This window comes from Falco biarmicus, chromosome 10 (genome assembly GCF_023638135.1).
Source record: "Falco biarmicus isolate bFalBia1 chromosome 10, bFalBia1.pri, whole genome shotgun sequence".
Lineage (NCBI taxonomy): Eukaryota > Metazoa > Chordata > Aves > Falconiformes > Falconidae > Falco > Falco biarmicus.
The window spans coordinates 33,255,723-33,277,074 of NC_079297.1; the positions used below are offsets into that span (position 1 = coordinate 33,255,723).

At 39.7% G+C, this 21,352-nt stretch overlaps 2 protein-coding genes across 2 annotated transcripts in view; one reads left to right on the forward strand and one right to left on the reverse strand.

Moving 5' to 3' along the window:
- Window positions 1-21,352, forward strand: part of TESMIN (testis expressed metallothionein like protein) — an 84,309-nt gene that overhangs the window by 36,356 nt on the left and 26,601 nt on the right. Inside the window, exons 18-22 of the mRNA XM_056354518.1 lie at window positions 2,661-2,778; window positions 7,169-7,238; window positions 10,068-10,177; window positions 13,336-13,442; window positions 15,643-15,723. The gene's annotated coding sequence lies outside the window, so the exon portion shown is untranslated. The remainder of the gene's footprint in view (window positions 1-2,660; window positions 2,779-7,168; window positions 7,239-10,067; window positions 10,178-13,335; window positions 13,443-15,642; window positions 15,724-21,352) is intronic.
- Window positions 10,030-18,022, reverse strand: GAL (galanin and GMAP prepropeptide). Its single transcript, XM_056353303.1, has 6 exons — window positions 17,772-18,022; window positions 17,612-17,692; window positions 16,892-16,946; window positions 15,388-15,474; window positions 12,413-12,490; window positions 10,030-10,167 (listed from the first exon to the last, which is right to left on the reverse strand). The coding sequence occupies exons 2-6, from the start codon at window positions 17,690-17,692 to the stop codon at window positions 10,115-10,117; spliced, it is 354 nt and encodes a 117-aa protein (XP_056209278.1). The 5' UTR covers window positions 17,772-18,022; the 3' UTR covers window positions 10,030-10,114.

The window sequence follows — 21,352 nt, forward strand, 5'->3', positions numbered from 1 at the left end:
CACTCTTCAGGTACGGTTTGTGAGCAGCTGGCCTGGCTGTGAACCAGAGAATGATTTAGATGACCTCTTGCATTTTTTTCCTGTCCAACAACTCTATGAACTGAAGAATTATTGGACTTGCAAGTGGGAAAAGAAGTCCCTCTGTCAGGAATTTCTGGTATTTCCTGGGTAGATTGGGTGGCTTGATTATTTATGTTAGGAAAGGATACAATGACAGAATAACTTCTTGTCATGTAAGAACTGGCTTCTGAATAAAAATGTCTTTTCTAGAATTTATCCTTAGATTTCTTCTTTTTTCTTGTATAAATTAATAAAGCTGCAACTACCAAAGCTACAAGAAAGAGTTATCAGAGCCCATCTTCTTGCTTGTTAGAGCCATAGAAACCATCTCTTGACACATGTTTAGTAGCTGCACTCACTATGTATCTCTCCAACACCAGCATCAATCTTCAAGATTTCTCCTTTGCTCACTTAAAAAAAATTGTCAGCCCTGAGGTTAGCACAAGGTTGAGTCCCTGCTGATATACACTTACTCACAAATCTTGCCATTTAAAAACTATATGTAACTTTGTCATTGAAAAAAACATCCAGAAACTATATGCATGACCACCTACTGCTGTTGATTCCCCCAAATCAACCAGTTCCCAAAAGTGGCCTGCCTCTGTTGAGGAACCCCCAAAGAAACAAATAATCCAAATAGCAACATGAAGTCATCCTATTTAACAGTTGTTCGAACATCTGCTCTTATATTACCACTTCAGGCTGGTGTTTCAACTACTAGAAGTCCATGTTGTTTCCCAGAATCCAACGAATGATTTCAGTTTGTACCGTGCCAGGCAGTGGCATTCTAGCTCAGCAATAGTTAAGCTACCAAGCAAGTGGGCAGAAGGCTGGTTTGGCTGAGCAGGGATCTTCTTCTAGAACTGAGGTAGAAAAGGAAAGTGTATGGACATTGGAAGCAAGGACGAGTGACATGGGAGGACTACAGAGATGGTGTTTTGCAGTTCAAGCTAGCCAGCACTGAAGGACAGCAAAAAGGGCTCCTCACAAACAGGGACAAAGACAAAGCAGGGACGTTCAATGCCGCCTTCACCTCTGTCTTTAACACCGATAAATGGCCCTGGGACCCCCAGAGCCCTGCGCTGGAAGGCTCTGACTGGGGGGATGATAAACTCCCAGCTGACTCTGAACTGGTTTGAGGCTTGCTGCTGCTGCTGGAGGTACACTATGCTGCTACGGGGCCCGGTGGGATTCACCCCAGGATACTAAAAGAGATGGCAGATGTTATCATGGAACACCTCTCCGTTACTTCTCAGTGGTCTGGGGAATCTGGGGAGGTCCCGGTCAACTGGAAGCTGGCAAATGTTATCCCAGTTTTCAAGAAGGGCAAGAAGGTAACTACAGGCCTGTCAGTCTCGCGTCAGTGCCTGACAAAATCATGGAGAAGGTTATTCTGGGAGTTATTGAAAAACAATTGAGAGGCAATTCAGTCACTGGTCACGGCCAGCACCGGTTCATGAGGGGAAAATCCTGTTTAAACTACCTTGATTTCCTTTTATGACAAGGTCACCCACCTGGCTGATGAAGAGAAGCCAGTAGATGTGGGGTTTGGGGGTTTAGCAAAGCTTCCAAGGGTCTTCACAGCATCCTTCTGGACAAACTGCCCAGCACACGGCTGGACAAGTCCATAATGTGCTGGGGGAGCAAGTGGCTGACGGGTCAGGTTCCAAGGGTCATTAACAGATGGGGTTACACCGGCCTGGCAGCCAGTCACCAGCGAGGCTCCCAGGGCCCATTTTGGAGCCAGCGCTCTTGAATGTTTTTGTGGAGGACCTGGACGCAGGAGTCAAACGTACCTGAAGTAACTTTGCTGATGATCCTAAATGAGGAGGAGCTGTGGACTCCCTCAAGGGTAGAGAGGCCTACAGAGAGACCTGGATAGACAGAGAGCTGGGCAGGCACCAGCCGTACAGAACGTAACAGGAGCAAGTGCCAGGTTCTGCAGCTGGGATGGGGAACCCTGGCTGTCCATACAACCCAGGGGACGAGAGGCTGGAGAGCAGCCCCAGCGAGGGCACGACTTGTAAGGAGCAGCTGAGGGCATTTGGTTCGTTCAGCTTGGAGAGGGGAAGGCCGAGGGGTGGCCTCCTCTCATTGCAGTCTACAACTTGTTCAGGTGGGCGCAGGGGGGTGGGAGGTGCTGGTCTCCCCTCTCTGGTGACCCGTGATAGGAATGGAGGGAATGGAACGAAGCTGTGCCAGGGGAGGTTCAGACTGGACATTAGGAAAAAGTTCTTCACTGAAAATGTGGCTGGCCACTGGAACAGGCTCTCCAGGGAGGTGGTCAGGGCACCGAGCCCGTCTGAGTTCCAGGAGTGTCTGTTTGATGCTCTTAGTCATACGGTTTAGTTTTAGTTAGTCCTGTGAGGAGCAGGGAGTTGGACTTGGTGATCCTTATGGATCCCTTCCAACTCAAAATATTCTATGAGGCTATAATTCCAATTCTACCAAGGTCTTTTACAATTAAGATTTCCTAATTTAGCAAGTCAACAAAAATCATGCAGCCTTCGAAACTTTTAAAGCTTTGTACCTGCAATGGTGTTAAGATGTGTGAGCAACTTGCGGCTGAGTTAGAACCCTAACTGCTGTTATTGCTTCAGGGCTGGTGCAACCGAACAGAAAATGATCCTGGAGAACATACAGGACGTGGCCCCTCTGGTTGTGATTTTGCTTGGAAGTTTCACTAGGGAGCTCAGAAGGGAAGTGCCATGATAACAGGTAAGGATGAAGGGTTTGCATATACAGGGCTGTGCATTCAGGGCTTTCTGGCTTTTGTCATAACATGAACGTATATTCAGTGTTCATGTTTTTATTTATCTGTTCCTTCTTGTAAAGAAAGGCCTTTCCTGCTGCAAGCCATAGTTTTAAAGTTTTATGTGTTTTTATTATTACTAATTCTAAACTGATTTGGAAGTTTTGCAGAAATTTTTCCGAGATTGCATAGCATAAGGGTACAGTTTTCAGAAGGAGGTACAAGTCCCATTTTCTAGCACAATTTTAAGCATTATGGTGCCAAAGTCTTATAATCTTTCAGAGGGAATTTAGGTGATGTCTGCATCATAAAATCCATCCAGCCAAGCCTCTGTCAGGTTTCAGCTGCAGGGACCCAGACACTGTCATAGCTTGCGCACGCTTGACAGGCGGTATTTGCTGGTGCAGGGTGTTCTGTGTCGTCTAAGCAAAGGATATAACCCATGTTACACATGGCTCCAGAGCCTGTACTTACAACGTAGCTATGTATTTACCTTTACATTTTTCTAGCAGTTTTTTGACCTTGAGATGTTGGTGACATTGTTTTATTTGCTGGCTAACATCACATTTGTGCTTAGGAATATGTAAACTAGTATTAACAAAGACCAATTTTTGCTAGCACAAGTTAGTAGTGTTCTCCAGGCTTTCACCTATAAGTGGCCAGGGCTTCGAATGTATTTTGGCATCCTAAGATTCAGATGAGTATTGCATTGGTTTTGTAAGTGTACACAAGTTCTTGCTTTAATAATGGTTCAGATATTGGAAATAATTAAAATTTCAAATCTTGTTGGTAGTTCAACATCTGACATCCTTGCATGCTCCCATAAATCCAGCAAAGTGTGTTTCTGCATCTCGAAATAAATTAATGCCTCCAAAAACCTGTCCCTAAATCACTTTTGAAAATAGGGGATTAGAATCTGTTATTGCTTTGATTCTTCTGAAAAATATATCTCAAGTCTGTCCACAGATGCGATTCCACTCTGAATTCACAAAAGGTAGTGTGGTAAAAAGGATATTTTTTCCCCCAAAAGGAAAGCATCCTTTCAGTCTGGCTGAGGCAAAAAATAATGCATATGCACAATACCTACTACAGATCGTAGAAGGGAAAAAAATGTGTTACATCTGTTTCCCTTTACCCAGCCAAGAATATCTGGCTTGTCAACACTGTTACAAATATGAATTATTGGTAATTACTGTGTTTTATGCTAATAGATAGCTAGAGTGGGGAGAGGAATACCAGAGTAATGATTAACACAACAAAACTATTATGTTTAATCAAACTGAGATTTGGAAATGGATGTTTCAGGACTGTGGTGAGAGGTAAAATAGTGTCTGTACTGTGCACTGAAAAAGGAATTCAACAAAAATGGACAAAAAGGCAGTGAAAAATGTAAATATTTTGGGGAAAAAAAGCAAAGCGACAGAAGGATTTAATGAACAATGTACTTTGCAGCAGGTGGGAAGGAGGAGTATTTTTTATGGAATAAGGGTGACTGTAGCTTTTATTTCTGAAATTCTATTTAGCATAAAAGCTGATATTATTAAAATGAGGGTTTTTTTATAATGTTGTCCCACTGGAGAAGGTCAGATCTTAACTGATACAAAGAAACTTACTTTCAAGGTCATCAGTACCACTATACTGTGTTTCATAGGTCAGGATTTGGCCCTCACGTTGTCTTTGAAGACCTGTATCTCGAAACAGTGACTAAGTATGTAACCAGCATGAAAGCCAAGCAGGCGGAATTTGTAAAACTGTGATCTGAAAAGTGGTGCAAAAATGTAACAGCTGTAAAAACATGGTTATTTTTCCTGTCTGCTCCCACGTTCTCCAAGTCTTAGGGCCTGTGTTCATTCTGCTTGATTTGAAGCAGCAAACCAAAATACCTAATTTGAAAGGTTACTCCAGGTTCAGAGCTGGGGCTTGCTCTCTAGCTAGCAGAGAGCAGAAGATGATTCAGACCTTCACTTAGAGAGCTGCCCTCTTTAGTTCAAGTACCTAAGGCTTCTGTGAAGACTCCTAAAAGAAGTTACCCAACAGAAGTGTCCCCAAACTGTTTTGAAGAGATGCTTCAAATTCTCACACCAATCTTTGCAGACTACTTTGAGTAGAGTTTTAATAGCTGCAGAGAATAGTAGATGTGAAAACCACCAGAAAGCTAATGATTCCTAAATCTATGATCTTTTAAATTAGGAGTTCAAGAAGGATAGGAAACCCTATGAAACTGCAGGAAGGGCTTGGGGAAGCGGGGTGTGATTTCCCCTGCACTGACATCTGAATAAATAGTAAGCAAAGAATACGCATTCTACAAATATGACATAGGAACTTATGTTGATGGAAATAATCAGAGCCTCAGTTTAAAATCTGGTCAAGAAATACCACCTTTAATATTGATAAATGTAAATAATAGCCATAACATTCATCAGATCAGATCAATTATTTTCTGATAGAGTGACGTTTAATGCCATAAATGATTTCAAGGAAACATAAGACATTATAAACATTCTGAAGGGGAAATTATGGAAGCAATTCATTCTGAATGACTTAAGTTATTTTTTTATATATTTATATGAGTTGTTTATATATATATATATATGAGTTATTTAAGCATTTTAAAATCATAAATAGTCAAAATTTATATTAGAAAATGTATCAAAGGAAAAAAAATTGCAAACTGAATGGTAACATTTTATTCTGGTTTGAGAGAGATTGTATTCTGGTATTTTAGAATTTCCCCTTGGACAGCCCTTCCATATGAGACTCGTCTCCCCGCACACAGAAAGTTTGTATGATTTATATGTACTTAATTAGTGGAAAATCTGTGGAGATCAATTCAATTAGAAATACCACAGATAATGGAACATATGGGAGTCGAATGTCAAGGGGATTTGATCAAGTATTTGGGAATAATGTAGTGCCTTAGAAGCAAGGAGATAATTCTCATCTACAGCTCAACTCTGGCTTTTTAAAGCTTGTTTCTGGGAGATGCTGTGTGGCACATGAATTGACAAATACCCTGTGCTATCAGGTATTAAAAATCTTAGCAACTGGCATTTGTATACCCCCAACTACCGAATGTAAGTACTAGAGTGATCTGTGAGTTGCAGTTTCCTATGGCTGGCCCATGTCATGCTCAGTCCTCACAAAATTAAGGATCAGAATCATTATTTGTGTTTATTTAAAAATAAATCATAGAACACAAAGTAGTAACAGAAGCACTGCAGTGTTAATGTACTTTGTTAATAGGTGAAAAATCATTTGTTCTGCTAATAAAACTCAGTTCTAAACTTTCTTTTAATCCTATATATGCCTTAGAGATCTTCTGAGGTAATTTGTATCCTGGACCAATTACAAAGTATTTCTGGTATCCATTTCTAACTTGTTGCTTTTTCTTTAATCATGTATAAAATTTTCATCACTTTTTCTGTGAGTTATTCATGTGTCGCTTCATATACTATCTCATATCATGCCTCTTGAAAAGCTAAGAAATTGTCAGAATCTTTTGTAAACTAACTCACACCAAGCTCCTCTGTTACCTTAGGGAGTGCACTAGTTCAGCAAGAAGGGCTGTAGTGGTTTTAGCTATGATAACATTAAATTTGAAAGCAGAATTATATCAACCCCCCCCAAATGTCATCAGTATTCTGAGTTGTACCCAATTCTTTTATGTTAATTTTGGAGGTTGACCTTTACGTAAGTAGACAGGTGGGAAGCTACTTGTATCCTGTCAGCTGGCTAATGACTTCCTAAATTGGTTAGACTGCTTTATGTCAGCCGTGCCACCAGAAACTCCCTCTTTTGTGCTGAATTGATCTGCATTTAAAAAAGTCGTAGTGAGATTACCTGGCAGGTGAAGCACTGTATAAAATTATACCTTTTTGGTTGTGGGTAGTATTAATTGCTGCAAATTTTAGCCAAAAATGTGTCATTTCCAACTTTCTTTTGTAAATTGGCATCAGGTGCTGTGCAGGTGAGGAAGCCCTGTCTTAATTAATTGCTGAATTATGGATCAGGTTGTAAGGGTTGCTTTATAGCTCTGTGCACGCATGTCCGTAATCTGTTCTAAGAAACAATTTAATTGGACTTTTTGAGGTAGTGGTTTCATCTGGACCTTGAAGGATTTTTCTTCTGTGAATATAACTGTTCCCCTTTGGCACCTATAGCCTCCATAATGTCCTGTGCCTGTCAGTGCCACAATTTCATCATGAGATGTATGGAAAAGGACTTTTTCTGGGGGTGGGGTTTAAATATATTACTTGATCATTTTATTGGGTAATCATTAAATCCTGGGTTACAAGAAGTGAATTCACTAAGCACTTTTGCCACGACATTTAAGACTGTCATCTCTCTCCTTCCTAGCCTCTTTCCCTAGCTAAGTCACAATCTGCTTAGTCTCTCTGTGTATAGAATTCGTTCCCTGTTGCTGAAGGTATTTGTCACTTTTCTCTATAACTTTTCTGGTTCTACAGTGCTTAGTTTTTACAATGAGCTGACCAGGACTGCAGCTGGTTCAAAGTTGGGTGTATGGTGGCATAATGATGTTTTCTGGTTTGGTTTTGGCTACTTTTATTATAATTCCTAACACTCCATTTGCCTTTCTAACTGCTGCTGAGGTTTAAAATGACGTTTTTTAGAGGACTGTGTGCAATGAGTCTAAGCTATTTTTCCATAGATAATTTAAGACCATCATTATGTGTACGCAAAATTAGAGTTGGTTTTTGCTGTGTATATTGCTTTGCTTGCATCAGCATTTAATTTCATCTGCCATTTTATTGTCCAGTCGTTCAGCATCATGCAAGCCTTCTCTCCATTGTCAGAGTTAAACTTGTATGCTGGGTAATTTCATATCACTGGCAAACTTTGCAAAAAAGTTTTTTTTAATAGACTTTGGATTTTGTCTTTAGTGCAGATATATATTTGATCTAATCTTACACAAAAGTGGGATACAATGTATGCAAATTAACAAATAAACGAAACGATGAGGAGGAAATAGGGATTTTTAAAAATTTTCTACTGAAACTTGTCACATCTTTTTATTGTCTCTTTGCCCCGTTGAAACGGATTGCTTTCACATTGTGGCTTAAAGGCCATCTTTTATCAGGTATTTGTCTGAGGGGCTGATTATGGAGATGTCATTCCAAATATTTGCAGAATTTATGTCTGAGATGTCACACATGCTTTAAATAAAGTAAGAACGTTACTGAAATTGATCCAGGAGAATGCCCCTTTATTTTGTTTTGCCCCTTTGTTTTTGCAAAGGTAAGAGCTGTAGAGGGTGAAGAAACAGTCCAAAAATTTTACCTCTCTATGTTTTGAAATATTACCAGTACGTGTTTGAATGCAGTAATTATCAAGTGAAAGTATGTGGACTGCTTTTGGTAATTAGATTATAATGACCCTTTGTGGTTTTGATAATATATGCATACAGAAGTGCAGCACAATAAAAACTTGTGGGCCTCCCTGCTTAGACAGAGATATAAATCTTCCAGGGAACTTGATCCTGTGAGGTTTTCAGTATTTCAAATAATCTCAAATTTCAGAATTTCAAATAAACAGTCTAGCAAGGCCATTTCAACTTTAATGAGCTGACAATGTGCTAATTTGATCTAAGTAATAACTGTTTTCTAATTTTGAAGTCAATTTCTTATCCTATTTCAAAAGAAAAAAAATCAATGCTAAGTTTACATTCTTTTTATTTGATCATAGATTCAGCTGTTTTGCCCTAGGCAGATGGCTTGTTACTGAGCTCTGCAGATGGGTAGTAGTTCTTAGCAGTCAAGGAACCAAAGCCCATGGAATTCAGTGAAAGAATGCCTCTTAATTTTAGAGCTCTGCTTCAAGTTTGTGATGGGAAATACAGGCATTACTAGTGAAAATGAGAGTTTGGAATTACTGAACTATACTAATGTACAGAAGTTAAATTTCAGTCTTTTTTTTTTTTCTTTCACATTTTTGGAAGCCCATAAATTTACGAAATAATGTTGAACTAGCAGCATGTATATTAGCAGTGTATACTTTTTTATTACTCAAAAAAAAAGAGAAAAGAACGATAAAACGTTGTCTGAAGGGCTTGCTCAAAAGTTCATTGGTTCTGACAAAAAGTATATTTTGTATGCTTTGGAAAGTGAACATCAGGCATTATTAGATCAGAGGCTGAGTTATGACCAGAGGAAGAGCACAGGCTGATTGACAAGGTGAGATAGCCCTGGGGGTTCAAACCAGACACTAGTGGCTTGGCACCTAGCATGTACACTGCCATGCTAAAAGTGAGAAACAGGCTGCGTAATAACCTGTCAATTTGTGTGCACTAGTGCACAGCATCATTTTGAAAGGATGGTAGTTCATTGCACTATGCAGAGAGTGAACGTTATCTGAATATGAGAAGCCTTTCCAAAAGGAAAGGCTCAAACCTTTCCTCACTCTAGGATTTTCCTCTTAAACCTTTCCTCATTCTGGTCCCAGTGCATTAAAGCTTTTCCCTAGGGATTAAGCATATATCCAAGCATTTTGCCAGACTCTCACTAAAGCATCTCATAAAATACTTTTTAAATCTTGGAGCAGACAGGAGAGTTTCTTCATTAAAGAATACAGATCCAGTATTCTTGACAACATAGGAGTAGGAACTCTACACAGAGGATTTGTGTAAACCTACCGCTTGTACAGAACAGTTAAATGTGTAGCGCATGAAGGTATGCTTCACTCAGTGGGCAGCTGTATTACAGGTAAAGCATACAAAATTTAAAATGAACATGAGTTTATTTCATGTCTGTGAAAACATGAACAGGAGGCAAGGCTTTCATGAAGTGCAGCAGTACAGACAGATCTGTGACCTAAAAAGACTAAAAAGTATGGCAGCAGTTTGAAGTCACTGTGCTTTTTCTCAGTTAGCTGAAGTACCTAATATGTAGCATTTATGTTTTATTTTACTGCACTTGTGCAGAGTACAGATACAGTGAAATCTGACAATTTAACCTGGGTTTGTATAGGATGTATTGTGTGCTGGTATGTATTTAATTTTAAAATGAAACAATGTAGTTGCTCTTTATTTTTATTTTATCATATACCTACAGAAAAGTTTTACCAAGGCAAAGCTTTACACTGTAACATCACAGGAGAGGGAAAAAAAAAAACCCAAACAAAAAAACCCCCAAACAAACAAACAAAAAACAACCAATAGAGGGCAGAATGCTGTTTACCATTTATCAGATTAATGCAAACAATCCTTCTCATCTTCAGCCCATTTGGATCTTTTGTTTAGAATTCAATCTAAATCTACACTACAACCAAATAAAAATGCATTCTTCTTCAAGACTGGTTCATTTCGTCTGGTGAAGGTAGTTTGTCAAGTGCTCCCACCTCTGCAAAAAGGTAAAAACCAAGAGAATTAACACATGTGTCATTATGCATATTATTCGTAGCAAATAATGAAATCCAATTTCAGTAGTATACATTTTCATATTTTTCTTCTCTTAACTGTGAGCTCAAATCCTTGAACTTTTCATATGCTATTTTATGAACTATTGGTTTTTTCTTGTGAATGTTAATACCACCCTACTATAATTTCACCACTTTAGAAACAGCAGTGACAGAATGACAGTGAAATTATATCAATTTTATTATGTCAATTAACTTTACTAGAACCCAGCATCTCAAAAATTTTAATATTATGCAATTATGGCTGCCACGCTACAGCCTGCTCTATATGAAAAGCCTTTAAAGTTGGAGGAAACACTTTTCAAGAGAAAGAGCTGAAGGCCACTTTTAGTTATTGCCAAGATATTACTGAACAGTTAAAATATTCACTTTATCTTGCAGATTGGCATGTATGTCTAACCTGAATAGCCATTCCCTGAATCTGAATCCTATGAGCAGGAGTCAGGAACATGCCTAAACCAATATCTTTAATGTGGCAAAAACGTTAAACATTCCTACCATAAAGTATGTTTTTCCCCCATCTAAATCTACAGCTCTGATTTTGTCTAAGAGCTTGTATTAGGCCTTGCCAATAAATATTGTTCAAGGGATAGTATGATCTAGATGTCTTTTGAAACCTGGGAGTACATCAGTCTCAGGGAAAAAACATTTTATATGATCTAGAGATTCCTTTTTATAATAACAAATGATACCATCACTGTCCTAAACAAGGACTTGTTACATAGTGTTACAATACAGCCTTTTTTGCTCATTTGTCCCAGGGAAGCAGTAACTTATATTTCTACAAGATGCATTTTAATTTTCTTGCCTAACTTAGCAGCTCTTAGTCTACTCATCATGCTTGAGCTCAGCGTGTTTCACACCCTTTCTGTTGCACCCAGTTATTGGTTCCTAGGGTAAAGGAGTGTTCAGGGCTCCTTCTTCACAGTGGCACAAGCAGCAAGCTACTACTTTGGCCAGAGTAAATACACATGCTAATAATCTACTTTAAATATATATTTATCTCTGCACCTTAGTACTAACCATAAAGAATTTGTTTCAAACGCAAAGTTGACTCAATAAGCTCTGGGTTGCTATTTTCAGTGGTGAGAATTATTTTGCTTGAGTGGATACAAACCATTCAGAAGATGATGCCAAAGGGATTTTAAATTTTGTTTCCTAGATATGCAGAAAATGAATAGATCTCTTGAAAGTCTCTTTTAATAATTAAATCAAAATACAAATGTCACACACAGTTCTTTGTTACTATTCCACAGCATACACTTGCCACAAAATTGCTTATAATTTGATGTATACAAAGGTATGAATATAGATTTGTTGAGTTGTCTGCTTTCTGAGACAGAGGATTCCTCAAACGTTTGCAGTAAAAATAACCGTCTTCCTTCTGTTGTTTTCTTCTCAGGTACATATTACGGTTTTGACCACTTTGTAGACAGTTTAGAAGGGCTGAAGAGGTTTATAAAAACTTGGAATTGTGGTAGTGGTTGGTTTTTTTAAAAAGCCAAACTCAGAAGCAGCCAGATTTCTTCTTTACCTAATGCTATAATAAAATTACCGTTCTTACAGAATCAGCTGTAAGCTCAGTTTTACAGTTCTTGTCACAATTTTGAGACTGCAGAGTTTTTACTAGCAGCATTTTGAGCTATTTGCCAACATTCAGCTTAGTGTTGCAATTTATGATGTGACTTTATTGTTGAAGGTATGCAGAAAGGGAGATGTAGTTCTTTGGCGCTAACAAGTGTCTCAGAATTTCAACCAACAGTTCTTGTCATTAAACTGAGGTCTTATTTGTTATTGAATTGGTTTAAATGAACTCCCATGTAATCAGACTGTATATAGTTTGTTTTCAATTCTTCTAAAAGCTGGATCCATACAATTCTAGTAGCAGCTGTTATTATTTTCACAGTGCCTGGAGTAATCCAATGGTATTAGAACCCTGCTGTGTTGGACATCCATCATCTGCAGTTTGGCAGGACTACCTGCAGTCTCTAAATCAGGCCTATTCCCCAAGCGCACTAAAATGGAATTGACAGTTCCTTCCCCCCACCAGAGATATTGTTCAAAGTCTTGCATGCTCAAATCTGTCACTGACTTGTACCTTCAAGGATAGTCCTATCTTCTCAGTAAATTTCACACCAGAAAGTGACAGATGAAAAGGTGTTCACTAACCTTTAAGATGCAAGTAAGTCAAAAATTCAATTACTGTGCGCACAATGTTTTCATCAGCCAGCGGTCTTCCAAGATCCCCTATAAAACAAGTTGGTTGTTACTTAATATTAATGAGGTATAAAAATCTATTGCATGTAGCGTATGTAGTAGAGTATATGTATAGAGTAGAGCTTATGTAGTAGAGAGTACTCAAAGCTATTTGAACTTTTTCTTTAAAATCATTAATGGAAAATCTTTTTTCATGGAAGAGCAAAGCCGGTGTAAGGTAGGCAAGTCCAGTTCTCAGGATCAAAGTGGCCCAGCTGCGTAGCTATTGCTGCATAGGAGCTGCTTTGACACCTTAATGGTCACAGTTCTGCTGCAGATGAGTTATCCTCTGTTCTCAGCTCTCTGCTTTGTATCCACTAGCCTGAGGTTGAAGGCAAAGGCAAATTTGGCAAATAAGTTCAACAGCTTTGCAAAACAGTTAAAAGTTCTTCAAGTGGCCTGACTTTGTTCCAAATAAAGCACTCAAGTGATACAGAAGTGATACGTTGCCTAAAAGCTAGGCCTGGGACTTCACTAAAAGCTCAGAAAGGTATGTTTTTGCCTGTATCTCTAATAAAACATACTGATCTGATCTTGTGGAAGTAGGCCTTTTGATGCTTTTTAAGCGGCCCAATTTATCAAGCTCCCCGGGAGCTTGTTATTGCACTTTAGGAGGCTGAGAAGTACACTTTGTGTGTCTTTTTTAAATAAAAATAAATAAATAAAAAAAAGAAAAGCCCCACAGACATATCTTGCTTTTTATCAACAGGATGGAGAGTGGTAGGCAATTTCCCTAAGATTTTCAGTTCTCTGCATCCAGAACAGATAAGCACCAGTATCTGACTAGCAACCCATTATTACATCATTGAAAACACTGTCCCTTAATGTTATCATAGGGACATTTAATCTCAGAACACAGCCTTGAAGACTGACTTTGCAGCAGGTGTTTGGGGGGACTTCTTCCACGATCAAAGAGAATATTTATGCCTCTAGTGGCATACAGGTAAGGCGGCAGACTGAGCTCTGTAGCACAAATTAAAAGAATATTGATGAGGAGTTGTAAGGGACACAGAGGTTTCCGGTATTTAGTGTCAGCATTTAAGAAATTTACATCTAAAAATCCTGTCTTCCAGCAAAGATGCTGTTATTACTTAGATTAGTAATACTTGTGTTAATTAAATTAATGAAAACATAAAATTTTATTCCCACCTAACCTGTTACAGATTTGTTATGATTAATCATTATTATATTAGTAGTTTATTGATCCAGATTTTATTACAAATGTTATATTTATTAGATAAATATTTTTCTTTAGTGACCTGAGCATACCATACATGTATATTTCTATATACTCTGATATGTTGACCTTAAATCTGTATAGCCAATTACTTGCAGACTCTACAGATTTTCCTAATTATGCTCATGGGTTGGTTTGGGTTTTTATCCTCCTGGACCCAGTGTTATGTAACTAATACAGCTTACAAGTTCATCTAGTTATCTAGAGAGCTTGTGAATTTTGCAGCATTCCTTCAAGGAGAGAAAGCAGTCCTTTGCATGAATTTTCACAATAATATGTAGGTATATTGCCATTTTAAGATACTTCTGTAAATAATCAGAACTTAAAAGATTCCTTCATTTTCAATTAAAATAAGAATTCTGACTACCTTCTTCATTTTCTATAATCAGATCTCCTTTGGATAGGAACTTTATTAGAAACTTTATAAATAAGTTATTATAAACTCTATAAATAACTTTTGATGAAAGAAGAGCTTCTAAGATTAGGTTTGGAACAGAGGCAGTTACATAATTTTCAGACCCCCTCCAGAGGGGTTTGGTTGGGTTTACTTGTAATGGTGAAGGTGCAGCATTACCAGACAAAAGAGTTCCATAACTCTTAAAAATCATATTCCTGTAGATGACCCAGTGTTATACCCACAACCGGCAATGCATTTGATACAATGTGAGCCTCATTGTTAGATTACAAAAGTCTTAATTTCACATTGTTTCTAACTAGCAAAATACTATTTCTACACCACTGTTTGAGGAGGTAGGTTATTTTAAAGAAAGGGGCAGGGGGACCACCACACCAACCACAAAAAAGCCCCACAAACAAAAACTCAACAAGCCCCCCAAAAAACAACCACCCACACAAAACCTCACTATGTAACTACACCATCAGGACTAAACTGGCAGCCTTTCTGAGAATGTAACAACTAAGAAATGTATTAACGTTACTGTTCTATTTACAAAGTAATTATGTCCATGAAATTGTAATTAACCACATTTCCTTTATTTATGAACTTATTTAGTGTTAGTTACATTTGCATGGTGCTGGGTGGATTTAAAATAGCCTGTGAGAGCTCTGGGGCTGAGACTTTTAATGAAGATAATCTATCTTGCTTAAATATGGGAAATACTGCAAGACTTAACATGGAATTTCATTATTTTTTTTAATACTAAAGACTCTTACAAACAGTGCCATAAACTTCTGAGGTCTAGTTTCAGCTCTGGAGTATCCGAATAGAAAAAAAAAATATTTGCCAATTTCTATAGCTTTCCCTACTGAAAGATTCCTTTAGGGGCTCACTTCTTTGCTGCAAAGAAGGAACTCTTGATTGTCTAGGGTGACATTTGAAATACATATATGCCCTATGGAAAAAAAAAAAAGCTAGGTTTATTCAAAGCAATATGATCTATTATACTTTTAAAACAACATAATTATGGTACTCTTCCCTAGGCACCAAGATGTTTTAAACTTTATGACTGTGTATACAGAGTACACTGAATGGCCAAATTGAATTCTTCTTCCTTTCATATGTTTACTAGGATTTCTGTTGAAGTGCAGGAATAGCCTTGTATCTAGGTAATTAACTCAATAACAAAATAAATTGCTAAACAGAAAAAAAACCCCCTCAGACCAACAACACCGGCTTTCAGAATTTCATTACCTGCTTTAATATCCTCATCAGGCTGTATTTCACGTTTACCAGTGAAACCATGTTTCTCATTAAAAGATCTGTGGTTATCTACTGCATCTGATAAATAAATTAAAAATCAGAGGAGTTAATTGACTTAACCTTTGTATATTGCTTGCTTTTCATAGTTTTCAAAGATAAGACCATGAAGGGCACTTTTGATATACAAAATGACAGAGAAGCAACTAACGTGTTGCTAAATAACTTTTCTTCTGAATTTGCACTTAGGATTTACGGCATTTACAGATCCAGTCCTGTACAACATACTTGCTGAAGCTTTTACTGAATTCAGAGGAAGTCAAAGAAAATGTAAGTTTGTACATCCGCTTATAATTTGGGAAGCTGTTTTTACTACTATTTTTTTTCTGGTTTTAGAAAATGTTGCCAATTAGTTTGCTTAAAGGAAAACTGCAAACAGCCTCCAAAAAACTATTCGTGTAAACTATCTTACATACCCCTGCTGCCTCTTCTGTCCCCCTTGCAAAGGGCTATTCCTTTATCAGTAAAAGCTGGTAATACAACCTGCAGCAAAGGATGATTCCTATTATCCAGTCTTAGATAAAATGGCACAAGTACATTTCCCCACAGTATCTTCACCAATTTGGTTCGCTATGCTTCAGGGCAAATATACTTCCAGACATTTACAGAACCAGTTAATACATTTAAGATGCATTATTTTTTATTTAGGTATCCTTAAGGTTAAATAGAATTACAGTAAGCATCTGTAGTATTTGTCATCTATTACCAAGACTGAAAACAAAGAAACATTGATAATGAGTATTATTATGTTAACAAGAAATAGTAGTAAGAGTACAGACAACAGACAGCTTATCACTACATTTCACTTTTCTTATAATCTACATTTGTGATTTTCCACTTTGTAAACCAGTGTGTTCCTATACTTTGAACACCTGTACATTAAATACTTTTCACACAGTGAACCATTAATGTTTACAGTCATTAGTTTGCATGTTATTATTTTAATTGGTTTTGTTTTATTCGGAAAAAAAAAAAAAAGTACTACAATAAAGCCAGGGAGCAAAGCCATTTTCAAATAGATTTAAAGGTGTAACCTGAAATACATTAAGAAGTGCCAAAATGTCACATTACATTATTCTTCTCTTGGTATCTAAGGCATTATAACATTTTGTAACACTACCAGAGGGGGGGAAAGTATTTGTCATATGAAAGTTACAGTTTGAAAGCAGAACATGACCAGATGTGCTTGCGGATATAAAGCCTCACCACGATTCTGCTTTAGAAAATAACAGTTACAGTCTAAGACAATGCAATTATATAGTAGGCATGTAACAAATAGCTAAAGAAACTTGTTTGGGAGAATGTTCAGTCTTGCAGGTTTAGACAGAATTACATCAGAGAAGTGCCTAGCACACTACAGCAGACTGGTTTACAAGAAAAGAAAAAAAGCTTTCTGCATTTTGAAATAATGAGAAATTTAAAAAAGTGCTTGACTTACGTGGCCCAAGTAGGTAACCAGCACTGTTCAAAGTCCAGCCCCTTTTTTCTTTTGCCTTAAATAATGCAAGTGTGTTATTGCACAAACTACACTGTGCTTTCTGAAGCCCAAGCTAACAGCACCCAAACATACTTTCTCTTAGCAGAAAGCATCTTCTAAAGGCTTGAAATGAAGCAATATTGTAAAAAATGAAAGCCAGTAATATTGAAGCAAATATTAATGGGGAATTCTCTCTGCCTAAGCCAGTAGTTCCGCTGCTGACATCCCTTCTATCTGAAGAGTTCATATATAAGGGAAACTGCAAATCGCACTTTGGAGGCAGAGATGTTGGCTTTACACTCCACGTTACTATCACAACCTGACCACCACCTTATTAAAGAGCAGTGTTTTCTTTTAATTGCTTGCACTTACCTACCCACCTCTCTACAAGAGCCCACGCGTCCCTTTCCCGCGCCAGCTTTGGGTCTATGAGCGAGACGCTCTTCTTCCTCCCTCGGCCACCTTATTTGTGACCGGGCAGCTTGTGACAGCCCCCCAGGTTTGTAACTAACCCCCCCTCACCGCCCGGGGCAGCTTGTGACAGCCCCCCAGGTTTGTAACTAACCCCCCCCCACCGCCCGGGGCAGCTTGTGACAGCCCCCCAGGTTTGTAACTAACCCCCCCCCCCCCCCTCACCGCCCGGGGCTCGCCGCAGGGGGCCGGGGTCAGCCCGCTACTCACCGAGAGAACCAGCCCCAGTGTTTCCGACAGGGCGGCGCAGCAGACGGCAGACAGCAGGAGGAAGCCAGCGCACCTCTGCATCTGCAAAGAGACGGCAAACGGCCTCCGTTACCGCGCTGCCCTCCGCCGGCAGCCCCCGGCCCCCGCCACCGGGCCGTACCTTCAGCCGGGGCGCCACTGCCGCGCGCGGGGCCGGCGGCGGGACGCGGGAGGCGGCGGGACGCGGGAGGCGGCGGGACGCGGGAGGCGCCGTGAGGAGACGCGCGCGCCCCGCGGCGCTGTGAGGAGCCTGCGCTCTGAGGTCCGGTCCGGTCCCACGGCGGCGGGCGGCCCGTCCCTCAGTGCATGGCCGCGAGGCAGAGCTGCCCGGCCGCCCTGCGCTCCGCTCTTTATGGGCTGCGGCACCACCGCGCGGGAGGGGCCGGGGGCGGGCAGCTCCCCCCCGCCGGCCCGCCGCGTGAGGAGGGGTGAACTTCCAGCGATTCAATTAGAGGTACGGGGGGGCCGCCGCGGGCGCACCGGTAATGGCCGGGGCCGTGCCGCGCCGTGCCGTGCCGCGGGGGGTGCTGGCGGTGCCTCCCCCTGCGCCTGCAGGGTCTCGGCCGGGATAAAGCGCCCTGAGGCGGACACGCGTCACTTCAGGCACTCAGGTACGGGAGCGGAGCCAAGTGCGGCTGGTGTGGTGCGGGCTTTGTGTTTGGGAACGGTGAGGACTGAGACCCCCGCTGTGCCTGCCGGCCCTGGAGCCCTCCTTGCAGTCCCTTGGAGTCGTGCCCTTCGCTCCAGCACCGCAGCCGAAGGAGCCGAGTTAAACCCCTGTTACTGTACTCCCCTGCTGCTTTCTATCCGAGATAGCACTTTTTTCCCTTCCTTTCTCCTTTTTTTTCCTTTCTCTCTCTCTCTTTTCCCCCCCTTCCTTTCTCTCTCTCTCTTTTCCCCCCCTTCCTTTCTCTCTCTTTTCCCCCCCTTCCTTTCTCTCTCTTTTCCCCCCCTTCCTTTCTCTCTCTTTTCCCCCCCTTCCTTTCTCTCTCTTTTCCCCCCCTTCCTTTCTCTTTCTCTCTTTTCCCCCCCTTCCTTTCTCTTTCTCTCTTTCCCCCCCTTCCTTTCTCTTTCTCTCTTTCCCCCCCTTCCTTTCTCTTTCTCTCTTTCCCCCCCTTCCTTTCTCTTTCTCTCTTTTTCCCCCTTCCTTTCTCTTTCTCTCTTTTTCCCCCTTCCTTTCTCTTTCTCTCTTTTTCCCCCTTCCTTTCTCTTTCTCTCTTTTTTCCCCCTTCCTTTCTCTTTCTCTCTTTTTCCCCCTTCCTTTCTCTTTCTCTCTTTTTCCCCCTTCCTTTCTCTTTCTCTCTTTTTTCTCCCCTTCCTTTCTCTTTCTCTCTTTTTTCTCCCCTTCCTTTCTCTTTCTCTCTTTTTTTGCCCTTCCTTTCTCTCTCTCTCTTTTTTTTGCCCTTCCTTTCTCTCTCTCTTTTTTTTTGCCCTTCCTTTCTCTCTCTCTCTTTTTTTTTGCCCTTCCTTTCTCTCTCTCTCTTTTTTTTTGCCCTTCCTTTCTCTTTTTTTTTGCCCTTCCTTTCTCTCTCTCTCTCTTTTTTTTGCCCTTCCTTTCCTGCGCTTCCCCCCTTATTTTTTTTGCGCTTTCTTTTCTTTTCTTTATTGGCCTTTCTTTTTTTAAGGTTATGTGTGAAAGGCTAGGGATGTACCTCTCCCCAGCGATTAGACTAGCCCCTTTTTCAAACTACCTGTTTGTTAATTTACAGCCGTGAAGTTTCACTTATTTACTTACCTTAGCTGTGGTTACAGCTGGCATTGGGATGTGCAACATTGAATTACAAGGCAGAGATTCCCCACCAAATTGTATTTTCTCTGAGTTTATTCACTACAAGTCCCTCAGATCCACCTTTCAGTAGGAAAAACATCACAGAAGTTGCACAGACTAAGCTGTGCTTCCAGCTCCATTTTCTGAAGCTGCTTAAGGTTGTCTGCAAACTTTCACACAGTGTGTATGTGAGCTTGAATGGAGAGCCGACATGGCTATGGATCGATGCAATACACATATCATTCACCAGTTTAAAAGCAAACGATTTTTTTTTTTCTTTAATGTAGCGTAAGGTTCTTAATCCAGGCTAGAAGCAGGGGCTCTGTCTTGTAGGTCTCTTTCCTACCCCCTTTTGTCAGGAGCAGTAGGGTGTCTGGACGTGTTGTAGGTTCTCTGATCTAAAACTGCTTGAATGAAGTTTATTTTATACAGTTCTTAAATGCTAATGTGCACAAACGGGAAGCTCAACTTTGCAGATTTCATCTGATGCTTTGTGTCATTTGCTGAGGATGTTCTGTCAGCCACTGCATGATCCTCACAATTCAGACCAGACAGATCTGGAAAATAGCAATATGATTTTTGCAAAGTGTTGTTTCCCTTTACCTTACCAAAAATGCATTTCTGGCTGAAATATCCTAGCTTTCAACTGATAGCTCCCCAAAAGTCATTTTTGAAACTTGAAGCTTCTCTGTGACACAAAATGGGGTTTTTTTGTGTTACTCAAAACCACTGAAGTTATATCAAGAGATGTCAAAATTTGTATTCAAGCAATATTACAAAAATGTGTAAGTTCTGTTATCTTTGACTGCAGTTTGTTCTTCAGGTTCTTGTTAAAAGTGTTTGAAAAGGTGTATTTTAACCTGCAATCTCTCTTCCAATTTTTCCCCACAATACTTGCATCTCCTTGTCAAATGACTAGTAAAATGATCTCTTCATCTCAGCTAGAGTCAGATGCAAAATAAAGCCTCTTTCTATACTCAAAGGCTTAATCCATCACTTGCCCATCATACTTTGTGCCTAAATCTATCTTTAGGTTAGTGTCAATTAAATAATTTTATCAGTCATTCTTACAATTGATGCTCTCATTCCCTCAATTTTCCTTGTCAAGAATGCTATTACTCGTTTTTTATTCCATAGGAATTTTAAATCGCACTGCTCAGACAGAAGAATTAGAATTAGTCTGAAGCTGCCTTTTCTAGCTTAGCTTGAAAAATGGCCATCTCTGTGACTACATGGTTTATTTTCTTATTGAGGTGACCCTTCAATGTACTCATTCCTCCATTGATTCATTTGTTGTTTGGCTAATTGTCAAGGCTTAACGCAATTTGCAGTGGCTGTTAGGTTATGCCTAGTCCTCACGAGAGGTTCACCATCAGACAAACTCACAGTGAAGTTCATCTGAAATTTGCTCAAGTCAAAAGAACAATAAGCATTTATAACAAAACTGTCTCTAATGCCTCTAAATTGATACATGACAAGATTATCATTGGCTGTCTCACACAACAGCATGTACTCTGGTCTGTAATTGTAACTGCATTTCATAATAATAAAATGAAAGCACAAGAGAGAATACCATTTTCAGCCAGAGTAAAAAGTTTTGAGTTTTTAAGGAAATGATAATGTGGACTAAACAAATAAGAACATTGGGCTTGGAGGGAAAATTAATTGCATTTTTGTCACTGGAGATTTAATTCTGAGAACAAGTAGTAAATCCTAAGGATTCTACTACGTGTTTAATGGTAGAAATTTCCATTATATACAATTAATGAGATAGGATAGCCTATTTTATTTTTATTTAACAAAAGCCACAAACCACCAAGAATGGCTACTTTGTATAATATTCAGGGAAAAAAAATGAATTAAAGTGGATTTTGCAGTATATTTTGGAAGGGTCTGGAGGTACAGTGGCTCCCTTCACGATCAAGCTTACTGAG

Excerpts from the sequence above, each read along its gene's own strand:
- GAL (XM_056353303.1), bottom strand. The coding sequence starts at position 17,692 with ATGCAGAGGTGCGCTGGCTTCCTCCTGCTGTCTGCCGTCTGCTGCGCC. Across the intron at positions 15,475-16,891 it reads TGGTTACCTACTTGGGCCAC|ATGCAGTAGATAACCACAGA; the intron begins GTAAGTCAAGCA and ends TTTATTTATCAG. Across the intron at positions 10,168-12,412 it reads GACTTACTTGCATCTTAAAG|AGGTGGGAGCACTTGACAAA; the intron begins GTTAGTGAACAC and ends ACCTTTTTGCAG.